Consider the following 16,282-nt stretch of genomic DNA (forward strand, 5'->3'; position numbering starts at 1 on the left):
CATTCAAACAAATTACAGTTTGCAATTTGAATATGCAAGTGAACAACTTTAGAACAGGAGATAAAATATATGAAAGAAAAAAGCCAAGAGAAAGCTCATGTATGAGCTTTAGTATGTACTCATTCTGGATAGACAAAAGTAACTTTTCCAGATGTAGCAGGAGCACTAGAAAGATGCCCTTTGCTAATGACTTTATCCATCGTGGTACCCACTAGAATGACAATTTAAGCAATTAAACCCAAGGTAGATGACTGGCTGTCATCATGGACCTTTTATCCCTGCTTATGAACCAACTGCATAGAGCCAAAACTTGCATGAGGCTAAAGGCAATGAGCAGCTAACACAATTTTTTATTTGAATTCTTAAACACTTTAATCTCCACTTGAATTCTGATAAACAAGGGCGGTTTTCAAAGTCCTCACTGCGCAGCACTGAAAAGCTGCAGCGCTCTTCCCTCTGCAGTTAAGTTTTCCCAAATTTCTTTAAAGAAGGCTCTGACCTAAACCCAGCTTGTTCGCTTCCATCCCTAACATTTACAGTCCTTTCGGATTATAACTCCCCCGATCCACGTGGCTGCACATTGGAGGAACGAGGGCTTTTGTAAGGACTAACGTCATTGACAGATATTGTTTTCTGGTGCCTGGGAAGAATATATTGCTTTCACACAGTGGGGGCAGGATCCGGGCTGGAATTAAGTTCCGAAAAGACACCCCCCAGCCCCCCACTCCCCTGCTGTTTTAGAGGCTTTGTGGGAGGACAGATTCCAGTCATTCTTCCCTTAACCACACACCAAGTGACTAATACATCGCCTGTCACTAGTCACTGGGCCGTGAGTGTTATGACAGTGAAATCAGCCCTGAAATGTAGATGCAAAGACCACCCTGCCAGCTCACCTTTAATTTTCCCAATATTTTCTCATGTTCTCCCCCGTTTTTTTCTTCCTTGTTTCAGAACGGTGTTGTCCACAGGGACCTAAAATTGGAAAACATCCTTCTTGATGACAATTTTAATATTAAGGTAGGATTCTTTTTCTCAGCTTCTCAGAATGGATTTGCATGTTTTGTAACATTTTTATCCAAGGTGTTAGAATAGCCAGTGTTATGGCAACAGCTCCTAAGCAACAGCATATGGCAAGAGGCTCAGGGGTTTGGAGGTTGGGGACTGGTGACGAGTCATACACGCTAAATGAAGCTTTGCATAATTTGGGGGAGAAGGTCCTGTCCTGCTACCCATGGGCCATGATTCCCAAAGCAGCATCTATTTACTGGTAGGAAACAGCAGAGCATTTTGTGCAGTCGGGTTTATTGTAGAAATGATATTATTGCTGGCTGCTGCTGAGGCTAGGAAAAAACTCTCCTGGTCTACAGGGTTCAAGTGCCTCCTACAGAACACTCTGAATGTCCTTTTGATCATGGCTGGAAAATAAGCAAATAGAGTTTCAAAATAAACCTAGTAAAGCACATGTGCTTCATTAGGAAATGGCCTTGGAACTCCAGACGCAAACGTATACTTTGGATAGTGATGTCAGTGATGTCATTTCCATGTCATTTCTCCCCAGTGAAAGCATGGGAATGACCTTTTTTCCCTTCTTTTTTTTTTTCCTAATGGCTGTAGCACAAAGATAAATAATGCAGAGATGAGTGTAGTTTCCAGGTGGCTGAACCTGTTTCACTTTCAACTTTGTTCCTCCCTGGGTAGCTGTATGTGTGAGTGGCTGGGTGCGCTCACCTATGGGCAAACAGAGGGAGGGACGCCGAAGAGTTTCTGCTGGTGCGTGCTTGGGCATCCTTGCTTAATTAACAAAGCAATCGAGGAGCTCCCTGTGTAGCCAAGTATCTAAATAGCCTTGATCTTCATTTTGTCTCCACTGAAAGCCACGGGGCTGCGCACACTGCCTTCGGCGCTTCACGCTGGAGAGATTGTCTTCATTTTAAGCTGATGTGCAATGGAAACGGAAAGTAACATATGGTAGCTGCCATCTGTGTAGCGCTGATGACAGAAGCTAACTTGGATCAACTAGTGGATTAAAGGCACATAAATATGTGGTTTCTAAAAATAGGCTTTTACAGAAGGCCCATCCAATGCAATACTTGGATGTTTTGCTTTTAACGTCCAGTGTCAGAGCGAACCTTCCCACTCCTGTTCCAACAGGGACACCGGCTGCAGCAGCCCGAGCTGTTCTCAGCAGCACTGAAAACAAAAAGTAGCCTTTCTAGGACATTGTATACGAAACAGGCTTCCGCAGGCAGGATGACCTTTCTTTCCGCATTACACGCCAAACTATCTTCCCAGCTAATCAGAGAATTCTTAAGAGAAAAGAGGAATTTGGGGAATTTGCTAGCTGCGGTGGCCTGGATCTCCGCACTGTGGTCCTCATATGCAAAACCAATCACTTCCCCAAGCCTCCAGGGAGCTGTGCTTTGTCAGAAGGCTCCGCTCCCTCCCCTCTCTTCTTTATGGGAGTCTAATCGTCCTGTGGGGAGAGCGGGAGGATGGGGCAGGGACGGGCAGTGTCGTGTTCGCCTCCAGACTGCGGAGGTGACCCAGGGGCTTCAGAACCACAGATGCATTTCAGCTGCCATAGCGAGTGGCACTGCTGTGGAAGAAATTTGGGTAGCTGCAACTCCCCACATCCCTTCCAATCATTTTGACGTCTTTTTCTTGAAGGCTTTCCTTTCCTGAACTGAGCTGTGTTTAAGCTGCCGTGTAGGTATTTTGCATATTGCCAGCCTTTCCTCAGTTACTTCTCTGCAAACCGTGAGGCACGCCTCTGAGCGGGCAAGGCTGCCTCAGTGTGGGTAGGTGGCTGCAAGCTCCCTTGTTGTCCCCTGGTAACTATTTCTGCAAAGGGTGAAAATGCAGCTAAAAAATAGACCGAGCTTGGGAAGCAGTTGGAATTTCATACATCTTAGTATCAATAGCGTTTGAATTTGAGTTATTTCAAGAGATGACTTTTTGTATTGTTTTCCTTTTTCTCCCCGCTCTCTTTTTTTTATGCCTCGTGACTAAGATCAGCTTTGAATACTTGATGTTAAGCACACTGCCACTATTTCCCTGATGCTGAAGCTTTGAATATGTTACTGTGGTTTCTATGTTACTTGCACAGAATTTTACTTCCCACTTTTTCTTTGTTTCACTAAACAGTAACCGTTGGCAAGGAAACACATATGGAGCTGTAAATTATTTATTAGGAGTAAATTTATCAGGTCCTCATTCTGCGACTATTTATATATGGTTTATTCAAGCGGAAAAAGAGAAATATGCAGTTTGGGGTTTAGTATTGACTGATGGCTTCAAATACTCAGTGGAAGGCATTTTCTAGAAATGGAGTGACAGTCTTATCTGTACTTTCCCCGTATTTATATTTCATTCAGTGGATTACAGAGCACTTACAAAATTGGCAGTTTGATTTTAAGAATGAGAAAATGAAAGGAATCCCTTTGTTCTTGGGTGCAATGTGCAATTAAATACGTTTCTGAAGAAGCCAGTGATCTATACATTGTGATATACACAAACGTCATAGTAATGTGAAGGAAAAATAAGATACTGTAAAAATAGATCCATGTATAGCAACTTAAGCAATATTTTAGAACAGGAAATAAAGAGGACAAGTATTCCATTAGAAATTATTATCCGACCTAAAAGGGCCCCAAGCCGTTCTACATGATACTACACTAACTTGGAAACCATTCTTAAATTTTAGCTAATTAAATGAAGGTTGTGAAGCAGTGTATGGAGACATAATCAGCTTTTTTTTAAGAGTTACGATAGTAAGTAAAAGTCTCTGGAAACGGAGTCATGTGTTGGAGTACAGCAACTAGGAAACACGAGTGTCTGAAAGCTGACAAAAAATTACATGTTTTGAAGAGTTCTTCAGATCCACAGCCCAGAGGTGGAAGGTGATGAGGGGAAGAAAGTGATCTGATCTGTGGTATATGTTTTTCAGGGACTTGGTGTATGCAGAAATATTTCCTGCAAACTATTACTTGAAATCCCTAAATGCAGCAAACACAAGTGAATAAAGTGAGTTTTAAACACTTGTGAGACTGAAAAAGCACGCAGATCTATTGGGTACAAGGAGTTCATCCAGCCAATTAATCAAACAGTACCTTGCCTTGCTCCCCAGATACGCACCCAACTATCTAGCAGAAACCCCGAGTGTGAATGTTTCTCCTGGGAGCTAGCCTGTCTGCAGAGGTCAACAGTGGGGCACAATCCTAGAGCTAAACCTCACCAAGGCACTGCAGCCTCCCAGCGTAGAAGAATGTTATTTGCTTTCTTACCTTGTTCAGGGTACCATATTCTTTAAAGAAATAATGCAGTGATGAAATTAGGGTTTCTGCAGCATGTACAAGCCTCTCCTTACTCACATGCATGTGCCAGCTGCTAACAGCACAGTTCACCTTAAAATTTACTCCATTCTCCTTTCAGCTGCCCGCACTTGTTGCCTTCCACCCTCCAGCTCTGGGTAACTCGGAGCTGCCCCCTCTGCTTGCCTCGGGTTCCCAGGAGGTGGGTACAGCTGCTGCCCCTGCCGCGCGGCGGCAGAGCAGCCTCTCACTGGCATTTTCATCCCATTGAGAGGATATCATTGTTCATAATCCTAACACAGCTGGAGGTGGGCAGGGTCAGACAGGCAGCAGGGCTAAGGCAACCCCAAAGCACTGAAAGAGCTGCCCTGAGTTGGTGAGTTAGAAAGCTCTTTGTGGGAAGACATTCGCGACGGCTTTAGGCATCTGCCTTTGGTGGTCTTCAAAAAAGCCTTCTGGTGATGCCTTCTTCTCTTCATTAGTTTTAAAAGGACTGAGGATGCTAGGTTTTGGTTCATTGTAGGTATGAATTTACTAGAAGAACTAGCAGTGGGGTGAGGGTGTAGCTGCCTCCGTTCTCCCATAGCTCCTGCAGTTTGGCCTGATGAGGACCACGTGTCTCCAAGCACTGCAGCTCTCCCCAGTGCCTAAATCCCCAAAACTGCATGCAGGGCGGTGGAGAGGAACTGCTGCCCAGTGTGGCAGCCAGGGAATTAGTGCCTTTTGCTGGTCTATCCAAATACTGTGTCCCTGCTCTGTGCCACAGCCTACCCCCAGGGACACCTCTGTCATGCAGCCTGGCACGATGGAGGGGGCCTCCTTGTTCACAGTAGGGCTGTGGCGGCTCCTGGGCTGGGAATTGCACCTAAAAGAGATGTCTAGCAGAGGTTGACGTAAACTGTATGATCAACCCCAAAGTGATAGAAGGAGAGAAAAATGCAAGTATAATAGTAACATAATCCTACTAACTGCACTTTCTCTTGGGCCAGTAAGGGGACACCAATCAGACTAACCACTAAAAACCCATGAGGGTTTCATATATACAGAGTAAGTGTATGTAATTGGGATTTACCTTGCTGGAAGTCTCACCCGCTGCACATACGTTTCATTTGCTTTAAGAGACCTAATTATTTCTCTGTCTACAGTATAGAGAGATAGATTTTTAAGTGGGATAAAACTGACAATTTCCATGAGTGCGAAATTCATGGAATTTATAGTCCACACTTAAACAATAAATTACATCTGGTTTATCATAGCTAACAGTAAATATGAAACATACACCTCCTGAAGCAAGGGGAATAAAAATCCACTTCCCTGCTCCTCCCAATTTAGGAAGTTTTTTTGACTTGATGCCTTAGTTCCATTTAAGTGCCAAGAACATGAAGTAATGTTGGCTTCTATTAATCTTGTTTTGGGGGGCATGACAGTTTTAATGGGAAAAGCTGATAAACATCAGTCTGTGAGTATGGGAGTGGACTGTAACATAAATACTCTTTTCCTGAATGGTCGAAATGAAAACATGAATGCCCAAGTCTGAGAGTTTTTTAGTGTGAACAATGGTATGTGTATCCCTATATATATATTCATGCACATCCACATGCATTTTATACATTCCATGGCGTTAAGGGAATGTATTTTCTTAAGAAATCACACTGTGCGGAGTTTGCCCTTGTCTTAGCTGCATCCTGAACTAAAATAAAACTCAATGACCAGCATGAAGTTTTAACACTGAAATGATCCTATTCTTCCCCTGATTGACAGGGTACACTTCATAAGGCTTAAAACCAACTTCCTGCAAGCCAGGCAGGGTGACTTGATAAGAAAGTGGAATTTAGGGCAATTAAGTGCAATCTGAGCCATGAGAATATGTTTGCAGACTGCAATTGTACACCAGCTGTTTTCAATGACATTCCAGCCATACAATGAAGATTTTACAAACCACATTTATTTAAGGACTGAATTTTCTGCTGTGGGTTGATAATACGCTGTTTGGGGGACTGAGTGAATTCAAACTATGAATGGACATGGTGAGATGAATTAACGTTAATGAACAGGAATCAGCTGCTCTTTGAGCGGGATATTATGAGTCCCAATTGTCGGTGGAACACCTGCACAAGCAGAACATCAAAATGGGTGAGGGTGAAGTACGAAATCTCATATTTGCTCTGTGACTTTAAAAATTCTGTGAAAATGATATTTTTTAAAAAAGTTTATATTCCTAACAAAAAAGATCTATATCTATATATCGATATCTATATCTGTATGTATTTATAGATAAAGTGTGTATATACATATTTCTGTTTTGGGGTAAAGAAAGAAAATTGGGAACTTCTGTCCATACTTCACCAACTTTGTTCATTTTGGTCTCAACTGTGACATTTTTAGGTGTAGCTGCAGGAGTTTAGATACTGGAGACAAAGACTTTATGTCTCCCAAGAGTTCACTAGACGTTGCAATTAAACAGGTGTTAGAGGCACTGATGATACATGTATTAGAAAGCCAGGAGTGAATGATGCTGCTGGTAAATCCTTTTCTTTTCTGTTCACTTTGTGTTTTCTTGAATTTTCTCTTGTGAAAATTCCTGGGATTCAGTTTCTTTCTGGTAGAAAAGACCCAAATAAGATGAAGAGAACTCAGAGAAAACTCCTGTCTCTTATAGCTAGAATACCTTTTTTATGCCTGTGCTTTATGTCTTTTATGTATGCCTTATGTCGATAGTGGGCAGTAATAAAAGTATCTCTGGGAAACAGAAGCGTTTGGGTTTTAAACAAGATAAAAAATGAGATGTGTTGCCTTGTGCTGGAGAAACAAAGGAAATGCAAAGGTTGTGGGAGTATTTAGTGTTGCTATCCTCAGCCTTTGTTTTGTAAGAACAAGAACAGAGAATTGAAGTAAACAAAATATTTGGACCTGATCCTGCAATTCCTACATGGGCAAAATTCCCAACAGTCTCAAGGGAAGTTTTGTTTGTGTTGGGAAAGCCAGATTTGGGCCCATTGTTTCCAGTTAGGAACCAGACTTGTGTTTATTATCTCATGATAGACATCTCGTGTGCTTAGCAGCTCAGATTCCTCAGCCGGAGTCCCTGAATCTGGAAGAGTTAGCGAGTGCCTCACTTTCCCCCTCCTTCAAGCATAGCTAAGTTCCAGATGATTTCAAAAATCACTTTATTCTCTAATGCTTAGTTTCCTGTGACGCTCCTGCCTCACTCCTCCTGTTGGATTTAAAGGTCTTGGCTTTCGGCTTGCATGTGCGCAATAAGAACGGTAGTACTTTCTGCTTCCTTTCCTTTGGTATTAATGATTGTACAAGATGAAGAGCAATCAGTGGACAGCAGGCCCAGTGTCTCCCCGTATGAGATTGTCTTTGCAAGCATATGCAGTTCATCCAGGATAAAATTACTGACTGATGGTTGTGCAGTCAGTCAGTGACCTGTCTGAATGCAACCAAAGCATCCTTGTTCCTAATCTGGAGGATTTAACCTGGGATCCTCCTTCTCTGGAGGATCTTCAGAGAGAAAAGTCAAAAAATCATAGAATAATGGGTTGGCCAGGGAACTTGAGAGATTATCCACGTCAAGATCCCTGCCCTACAGCAGGGTCAAATATAGCTAAGTTTTTCCTGATAAAGGATTTTCTGTTGCATTAAGATATTGTTAATACTACAGATGGCTTGTGCAATTCTATTTGCAGATTGCTGATTTTGGACTCTCCAACCTTTATCACAAAGACAAGTTTTTGCAGACCTTTTGCGGAAGCCCACTGTATGCTTCCCCTGAAATAGTTAATGGACGTCCTTACAGAGGCCCAGAGGTAAGAAGGGTCAGCTTTTCCATGGTGGTATGGGGATGTCTTTGATGATAATGTTCTTGAGGGTTAGTCTTAATGCTAGTGTTACCGCACACGTGGGTTTGCTTGGGTCTCTCCCGTATTGAAAGTTCTCAAGCTGCTTCATTTGCTTTCGTTTGCTTTGCCTGTGGTTAGTCAGATGTTAGATACCGGTTTGCCCATCAGTAGGCTCAGCTGGACGTGATGCTGCTCTTGTGGTGCTAATGGCAGGGGGAAGGGTGGGGTCAGCTTTCCTGGGCTTCACACACATTGTCTCTGTATTTCAGGTTGACAGCTGGGCCCTTGGTGTATTGCTTTACACTCTGGTTTATGGAACGATGCCCTTTGATGGCTTCGATCATAAAAATCTCATCAGGCAGATCAGCAGTGGAGAGTATCGTGAGCCAACACAGACCTCAGGTATAAAAAAGGAGTGAGGGCAATGTATTGAGCTGACAGGAGTTCAGAATGGAGGGTTTGCCCAGCCCCTTCCAACAGGTTTTGGTGTCATATTAGAATGATGAAAGAAAAAAATCTCTCATAACCTTACTGACTTCATCTGCTATCATTTCCCATCTGGGTACAGCATTTACCAAAAGCCCTTTTGAAATTAACGTTTTATAGCAGATAGATTTTAGTGCCTTGGGGAAGCAACGGGCTTTTTTAACTAGATCTATGACAGTGGAAGGTCTGTTAGCTATTGCAAGTGGAATTGTTCAGACAAGCTGTAAACCAATACAACATACTGGTACAGATCAGTCCTCTAACTACACTGTGGTATATCACAAGCAGAGAGAAGATAAATGGTCAGAGCGACGCAGTCGCTTATCCAAGAAAGCAGGCTAAAATCTGAGTTCATGCCACTATGTTTGCATTTACTTCTACTTAGAGGATAACAGATTAAGCAGTCACCTGACAGAAAAGCATCAACTACGTCTGGGTCATTGATTATAATGACCCCTTCCAGACTTAAACATGGTCATTGATTATAATGACCCCTTCCAGACTTAAACATGGTCATTGATTATAATGACTCCTTCCAGCCTTAAACATCTATGTATAAATTATATTTAAATGAATATTTATCTTGTATCATTTGTTTGCCATCCCTTTCAATTTTCTGCTTTCTTGCTCTCTTTATGAAAATACACCTTTAAAATATACAGAAGACTACACTGTTTATGGAAAAAGTAAATACAAAAGCAATAATGTGTAGATCATTTAAAATATCCCAAGTCCCCTTTGTTTTCCTCTTAAGTTTTGTAATTATTAGAGCTGATAGGTTGGTGACTTCCTTCAGTAATATGGAACTATTCACTGACTAATACAGTACAAATATTAATTTCTTTGATAACCCAGTGTACATTTCCCAGGGTGAATCATATTCTTCTGATAAGAAGTAGTACTCAAATACATTTTCCAACATTGACTGATGGCCAAAGCCTTGCCCCCTTTCACTTCTCCTGTTGTAAGAAGCATTATTTTTGCCCATTTGATTGGCTTCATACTTCCATTTTAAACTGACAAAACTAAGAGTGCTCAGATTCTAAATATTTTATATTGCATTCTTTGTCCATAGATGCTCGTGGTCTTATCAGATGGATGCTGATGGTGAACCCTGAACGCCGAGCAACCATTGAAGACATTGCCAACCACTGGTGGGTTAACTGGGGCTACAAGAGTAGTGTTTGTGACTGTGATGCCATGAGGGACTCCGAGTCCCCGTTGCTGGCAAGGTTCATTGATTGGCATCACCGTTCTACTGGCCTCCAACCAGAGACTGATACCAAAATGAAGTGCCTTTCTAAGCCCAAAGGTCCTGAAGTCACACTAGAGAGACAAAGGTCTCTGAAAAAATCAAAAAAGGAAAATGACATTGCACAGTCCATCCAGGAAGGAGGAGCTGAAAATGCATCCAAACCCACCTCCAAGAGACCCAAAGGCATCCTGAAGAAAAGGAGCAACAGCGAACATCGATCTCACAGTGCAGGTTTCATTGAAGGAGTGGTCAGCCCAGTCTTGCCCTCTGCTTTCAAGCTGGAGCAAGAGTTGTGTAGGACTGGTGTAGCCATTAAAAGTGTTGTGGAGGGAGAGGTAGCGGGAAAATATGGCACTAAGCAGTCTTCACTAATGCCAAAAAAAGGAATCTTAAAGAAGACTCAGCAGAGGGAGTCCGGCTATTACTCCTCTCCAGAACGAAGTGAATCTTCTGAACTCTTGGACAATAATGATGAGACAGTAAACAGTGACACTTCTCCGGGGGTCACAGAGCCATCCAGAAATGGGTCTTACAGCCACTCCTGCAGGCGTAAGGGCATCTTGAAACATAACAGCAAGTATTCTACCAGCAGCACTGAATCTGCTTTGATTAGCCCTGACACACCAACGCTGGAGGCCATGGAGGAAGTGGTCCTGCCTGGGGATGCATTACCTCGAAGTTATAGTCGCCCTTCCAGCGTGATTAGTGATGACAGTATTTTGTCCAGTGACTCCTTTGATTTGCTGGATTTGCAAGAGAACAGGCCAAACAGACAGAGAATACGGAGCTGTGTCTCTGCTGAAAATTTCCTCCAGATCCAAGACTTCGAAGGACTTCAGAACCGCCCACGGCCACAGTATCTAAAACGTTATCGCAACCGTCTGGGGGACAGCAGTTTTTCCCTTCTCACAGACATGGATGATGTGACTCAGGTCTACAAGAAAGCCCTAGAGATCTGCAACAAGCTCAACTAGCAGAGGGAAGATGGAAAGGGAGGGAAGGGAGTTTTTCTGTGTACCTTTATGATGGAGTAAGCCAGGTCACTGATTTGCTGACAATGGTAGGTTTTGCTTCAAAGGACCTGACTGTACCTACATAGCTGAACTCCTAGTGAAGTAGCCCCAAAGCCATCTCACACTTCTCTAATTTTGTGTCCTCCAAATATTACCTACCTGACCAGAGAAAAAACTTTGGTCTTTGTATACGTGATGAAAGCACATCAGGATCTAGCAGACAAAAGCATCAAGATTTGATGGCTTGAAGTCAAAGCTAGACAGAATTAAAACTGGAAGTGAGGGACACACATTTTGAGAGGTTTGTAATTAATACTAGATTAGCTTTATCTAAGCTGAATTTTTCAAGTCAAATTTGGATGTCTTTTAGAAAGAAAGCCCTTATTTTCCCCTGAAGTTACTCATCTGGATACAGTCATTGCACATTGGAAATCTTTGGCTTGCATTATGCAGGAGGCTAGGCTAGGTGGTCACCATGGTCCCTTCCACCAGGGTGACCTGAGAGGTTCTGAACGCGTTCTGGGACAGATAATTTGAGAGACTCATCTCAGAATAACCTCGCGAGGTATATGTGGACAAGCAGTGGAGCGGGCATTCAGATCTGGCCCCTCCCACAGCCATTGCTCTTCAGTGAGCAGGAGGCCCTAAAATTGTTTCCAACTACCACTCCTACCAGCAAAAGCAGTCACAGAAACGATAATGGGAACTGGAAGGAATAGATGTTATCAGCAGCTAAATGACCTTTTAAGGCATTTCAACCTGTGTGTTCAATTTGTGACCCTTTCAAAATGGCCAGCCAGATGAATGCCCAGACAAAGATGGATGTAACAAAGGGTCTCAAGGGTTAACTGACCCTCCAATCTAGAGTTCAGTCGCTGTCAGCAAATGGTGCCACCTTGCTGTTAGCTTGTAGTATTTGAGGGTGACAGGTAGTTTGTGACCAGAATGTTAGGTAAGGAAAAGGTTGTAGCATGTAGGAAATGGATAGAGGTCAGAGAGTTAGTGGGAAGATGCCTTTCTCCAAATGAAAATGTTTCTAGGTAGGTAGAGCAGAAAGAATTGAGCGGTGAAATGATAATGGTAGATTTGATAACAGGGTTAGCGTAAAAATGCAGGCCTCTCTCTATATAGTGTAGCTGGTACTGTGTGTGCAATGATACCAGTTTGAAAAAAACGAGAAGGATATGTGTTTGTGTTCTCAGACATATCTAAATATCCAGACTGAAGGCTTCAACTCCCATAAAGGTACCACATGGGTCTACTGGATTACCTGAATGTAAGCCTATGTCAGAAAGGCACTGTGTGTTTGACAGGCCTGGGCAAACTGGAATCTTAAGGCCCATTTCAGTCTCATTTCCGTGAGCACATAGCCCCTGGCTTTCTTGAAGGTGCAATGGTGCGAATAAGTGGCAGGTTTCAGCCTATGATGTCAAATGATCCACAGCCGCAGAACTTAGGTCTACACGCATACCCAGAGCAGAGGAGCATGGGGCGAGCTCTGTTCTCCCACCCTGTAACTGGAACTGAAAGCAGAATTTGGCCCACTGTGTCCATAATCGTAGAGATCGTGCAGAAACAGAATAGAGTTCCTCTGGGGATTCCCTGGGACTCAGGGATAACCCCATAAATCATGGGTGTCTGGGGCAGGGAGCTATTTCACTTGCAGATTCTTTATTCGGTGTATCATGGTACTTAAGTCTGCCAGTTCCTCCTAAAAATCAACTGGGCTGCCTAGCATAAAGATGAATGAGCTTGAATTTCCTCAATCAGTTAATCTGCCTCTATGGAGAACCTTTACTTATTGTGAAACACTGGACCAAATTTGGCCCTGGAGTAAACGGCATCAATACCATGAAATCTATGAGAGACGTGCTCTCAGGTGGTCAAGTGAAATTTGGCTTACTGTCCATTTGCTCAGGAAGGGCAATTGCAGGTCATTTCTCTACAGATGCGTACCTCTTTATGATATTCAGATGTCCCATCTTCTCACAAGCCCTGCATGTGCTCTTTTAGCCCATCCGAAATCAACACCCCATTTTGCAGTGTATTTAGTTAAAAAGTTTGCTGTGGTGCATTTTAAAACAACTCGACATAAACTCCATGGCCTTTCTGAAACAAGGATGTGCTTTGCAACCACAGCTTCTAACTCGTGCCCCGGAGCATAAGAGCCAGATCCTCAGCTGGTGTAAATCAGCGCTGTCCCGTTGACATGACGGAGCATCATGTCGGTGGGGTTACGCTGATTGACAACTTCCCTGCAGATCTGGCGCTAAACCTTGAATGGATTTGTAGAGGTTTCAGGACGAAGGGAAGGGAACTCAGCGGGCTGTGGCAGGGAAGTGAAGAGCACCCTGAAGGCTCCTGTCTCCCGAGGCTTTTGCCCAGGCCTGCTTCCTTGTGTGCAAATGTGAATGAGTGAGTGACTGCTTGCTGCCAAACTGGAAATGTTATGTAGGGATTTACTGGCATGTTACTGGCATGTTACATGTTTACTGGCATGTTATCATTCCTAGAAGAGAAGAAAAAAAAACTTGACTGCACATTGTTATTATTAGTGTTGTGATTTTTATTTAATTTTTTTGTAATACAAAGTTGACTTTTTTATTTGAATTTGTCTTTTTTTTTTTTATTTATTGGTCTGAAAGCCATTTCAAAGGTATAATAATATATTTGGTGTAATTTAATTGGTGCAACATTATTTTACAGCTCCGGCCAAAATTGTTTGGTGTTATTTTTTGGTTTTTTTTGTTTTTTTCTCCCAATCCTTGGTTGGTTTGAGCTCTACGAGGCACACAGGGGAAAACGCTGGATAATCACCCAAAGTGTTTGTATTTTTAATCCGATACTGTTTTTTATTAAATAAAACGAAATTAATGTAACTGTGAAGAGTGTCTCTCTCTCCCTTTTCTTTTTCACTGTACATCAGCATAAGCCGAAGCCAAACGGTAATGAACTTGTCATGTAGAAATACAGCAGCATCTCAGCACATTGTACCAAGTTGTTTATGCAAAGCTTCTTGGCTCGTTTGTGCATTTGAATATAATGTGGGTGGCCACAGAGACTCCCGTGCTACGAAGCATTTGGCACTGCAAAACACCCAGAGCTTTCAGCTATAGAAATGTTTGGTGGAGAAGAATAGCTGACTGGGGTTTCTCTGCTGGAGATGAATGAGGTTTGTGGGCCAGGTGTGCTGCAGGTGGGATGGAGCAGGCTGGCTGACCAGACACAGCGCAACTCATTTGTAGCCCAGAGACAGATGGTCACGGCCCTTTCCTCTCTCTGACGGGGAGAAGGACAGTTTATTAACAACTTTAATGTTCCTGTTGGTATAATTTAGGGGTTGTTTGGGCAAAAAAGACTGGTGGCCATCCGCTGCTGTCAAATGTGGGATGGTTGGAGTCAGATGGCTCTGAGCACTCGGTGTAATCAGCTGGTGAGAGGGAAAAAGGGAGTCAGTTTTCATTTTTTGGAGTCCCTTTGATAACCAGAAGGCTTTAGAGTGTTTTTCTTGGAAAGCAGGTGGGCATCATAAGGGAAACTGGATGTTAGGTATGCTGTGTGTGCTGGGGACCTGTTAAAATAAAGGAAATGGTTGGCAATGTCCTGATGTTGGCTCTGAGCAAGACACCATTAAACTTCACCCTTGATGCAGCCAGCCAAGATACCTGTGGTGTATATTCTGCTTTTTAAATTACAGGTGGTTTGGATTAGGATCCAAGGTTTGGATATCATGCAAAAAAGGCTTTCATTTTTCTAATTCATTTTCTGTCTCTTGAGCTTGTTAAAGCAAGAAGCCATGGCTGTAGGTGCTAGATTTATTCATCATCACCACTTAACAACCAGTGGGAATAAAGGGAAAAAGCCAACGATGCAGAAAGGCAAACAGCCGTTAATACATTACAAAGGGAATGATTAGCTGCTGTATGGTAATTGAGTCAGAAATTGTACGGTATATTCAAAGTCAGCACACGTGTTCTTGTACCTGAGGTGAATAAGGTCTAACTGTGTGGTTGCTGGGTGGTGGAAAATGTAATGCAAGTCTCTTCTGTAATAGCAATTATGAAACCTTTTTTTTTTTTAACACACTTAAAAGTGAAGTCGAGGGGAAACCATTTGTTTTGTTTTAAAAATAATGACTTAGAAAGAAAGTTCTGGATGGCTGGGTATGGTGCGCGTATGTGGCAAGCACTGAGAAGTAATTATGTACATGTTTGTACAGCTCTGAGAGTGCACACTTCTGGGGTGGAATGGGGAGGTGGGCGTCTAATTTTCCTATTTATTAAAGGAGATAAGTGTACAGTGATATGCCTTAGCTGAAGTTACACAGTAAGTCTGTAGCCAGACCTGGTCTTCTTTTATGCTTGCTCCATGGGGATTCCAGTGTCTCTCAGGAATCGTTGAATTTTTAAGGATTGGGCAAGACAGGAGCAAGGAAGCAAGACAGGAGCCTTGGGAGCTATGCAGTTGAGTGTCAAAAGCAGTAGTGTTGTTTTTATACAGCCACAAATAGTCTTGTCCATTATAACCATTTCTTTACCTCTAAAAGTCGATAATCTCAATTTCTGATCCTGCAAAGCCTGTGCATGTGCATAACGTGATAGTGTCAGGGATCCCTCTCACTGCTGCAGTAGGCTTGCTGAAGTCCAGGGGCCAACTCACATGGGCAACGCTGCCTGATGCTGAGCGATGCTTCCATGTATCAGTAGAGCACTTGGAGGCCAGCACAAAAACTTGTGGGAGAGCCTGACGCTGCTCCTCAAAGCTCACCAGCCCCAAGTCACTGGTGCAGAGGGAGAGGACTTGTGCTGACACAGCGGGAGGCAGCTCTTTTCCAGTGCTGTCACAGCCTCTGAGGTGGTGCCCACAGCCAGCCCGTAGTGCTGGCAAGAGAAGCAAAATTCAGAGTGAAGTGATACAGCACAATTTCTAGCCATAGAAGTTTGCATTTGATTTGTAGTTGTATCTCTTCTCACAGAAGAGACTGGTTTCCATTTAGAGACTTCAGAGACTGTGAAAGTAAGGTGCTAAATTGAGGTGAAGAGGTGGTGTTTTTAGTTATTGCAGACAAACGTATTTACAGATAAATTTGCTAGTGACTCCATAAGCATGTGTAATAATAAACTTTGCAACACCAGAGCCTCAGTTATAGCTACAGGGTAAGTCATAACCAGTCCAGTGAAGGGAGAAGTCCAATACTCATGTAAATTCAGTGTATACGAGAAGCTTATCAGTTTTGTTAAACATTTATCTCGGTGATTCACATCTCATTTTAATGAGATGCTTCTGCAGGCAAATCTGCAGGAATGCTTTTGTTGAGCCAATAGAAACTCCGGTGTTTGCTAGCATCAGCCCAGGCTCTCCGGTACCTGTCCC

General features: G+C 43.0%; 1 protein-coding gene across 1 annotated transcript in view; it reads left to right on the top strand.

Annotated features, from left to right (window-relative positions):
* Positions 1–13,795, top strand: part of NUAK1 (NUAK family kinase 1) — a 50,403-nt gene extending 36,608 nt beyond the window's left edge. Inside the window, exons 4-7 of the mRNA XM_076339220.1 lie at positions 952–1,017; positions 8,003–8,122; positions 8,425–8,557; positions 9,717–13,795. Of these exons, the coding sequence (XP_076195335.1) occupies positions 952–1,017; positions 8,003–8,122; positions 8,425–8,557; positions 9,717–10,870 (1,473 nt within the window). The 3' untranslated portion in view covers positions 10,871–13,795. The remainder of the gene's footprint in view (positions 1–951; positions 1,018–8,002; positions 8,123–8,424; positions 8,558–9,716) is intronic.
* Positions 13,796–16,282: the final 2,487 nt, after the last annotated feature.

Source organism: Aptenodytes patagonicus, chromosome 1 (assembly GCF_965638725.1).
Source record: "Aptenodytes patagonicus chromosome 1, bAptPat1.pri.cur, whole genome shotgun sequence".
Classification (NCBI taxonomy): Eukaryota; Metazoa; Chordata; class Aves; order Sphenisciformes; family Spheniscidae; genus Aptenodytes; species Aptenodytes patagonicus.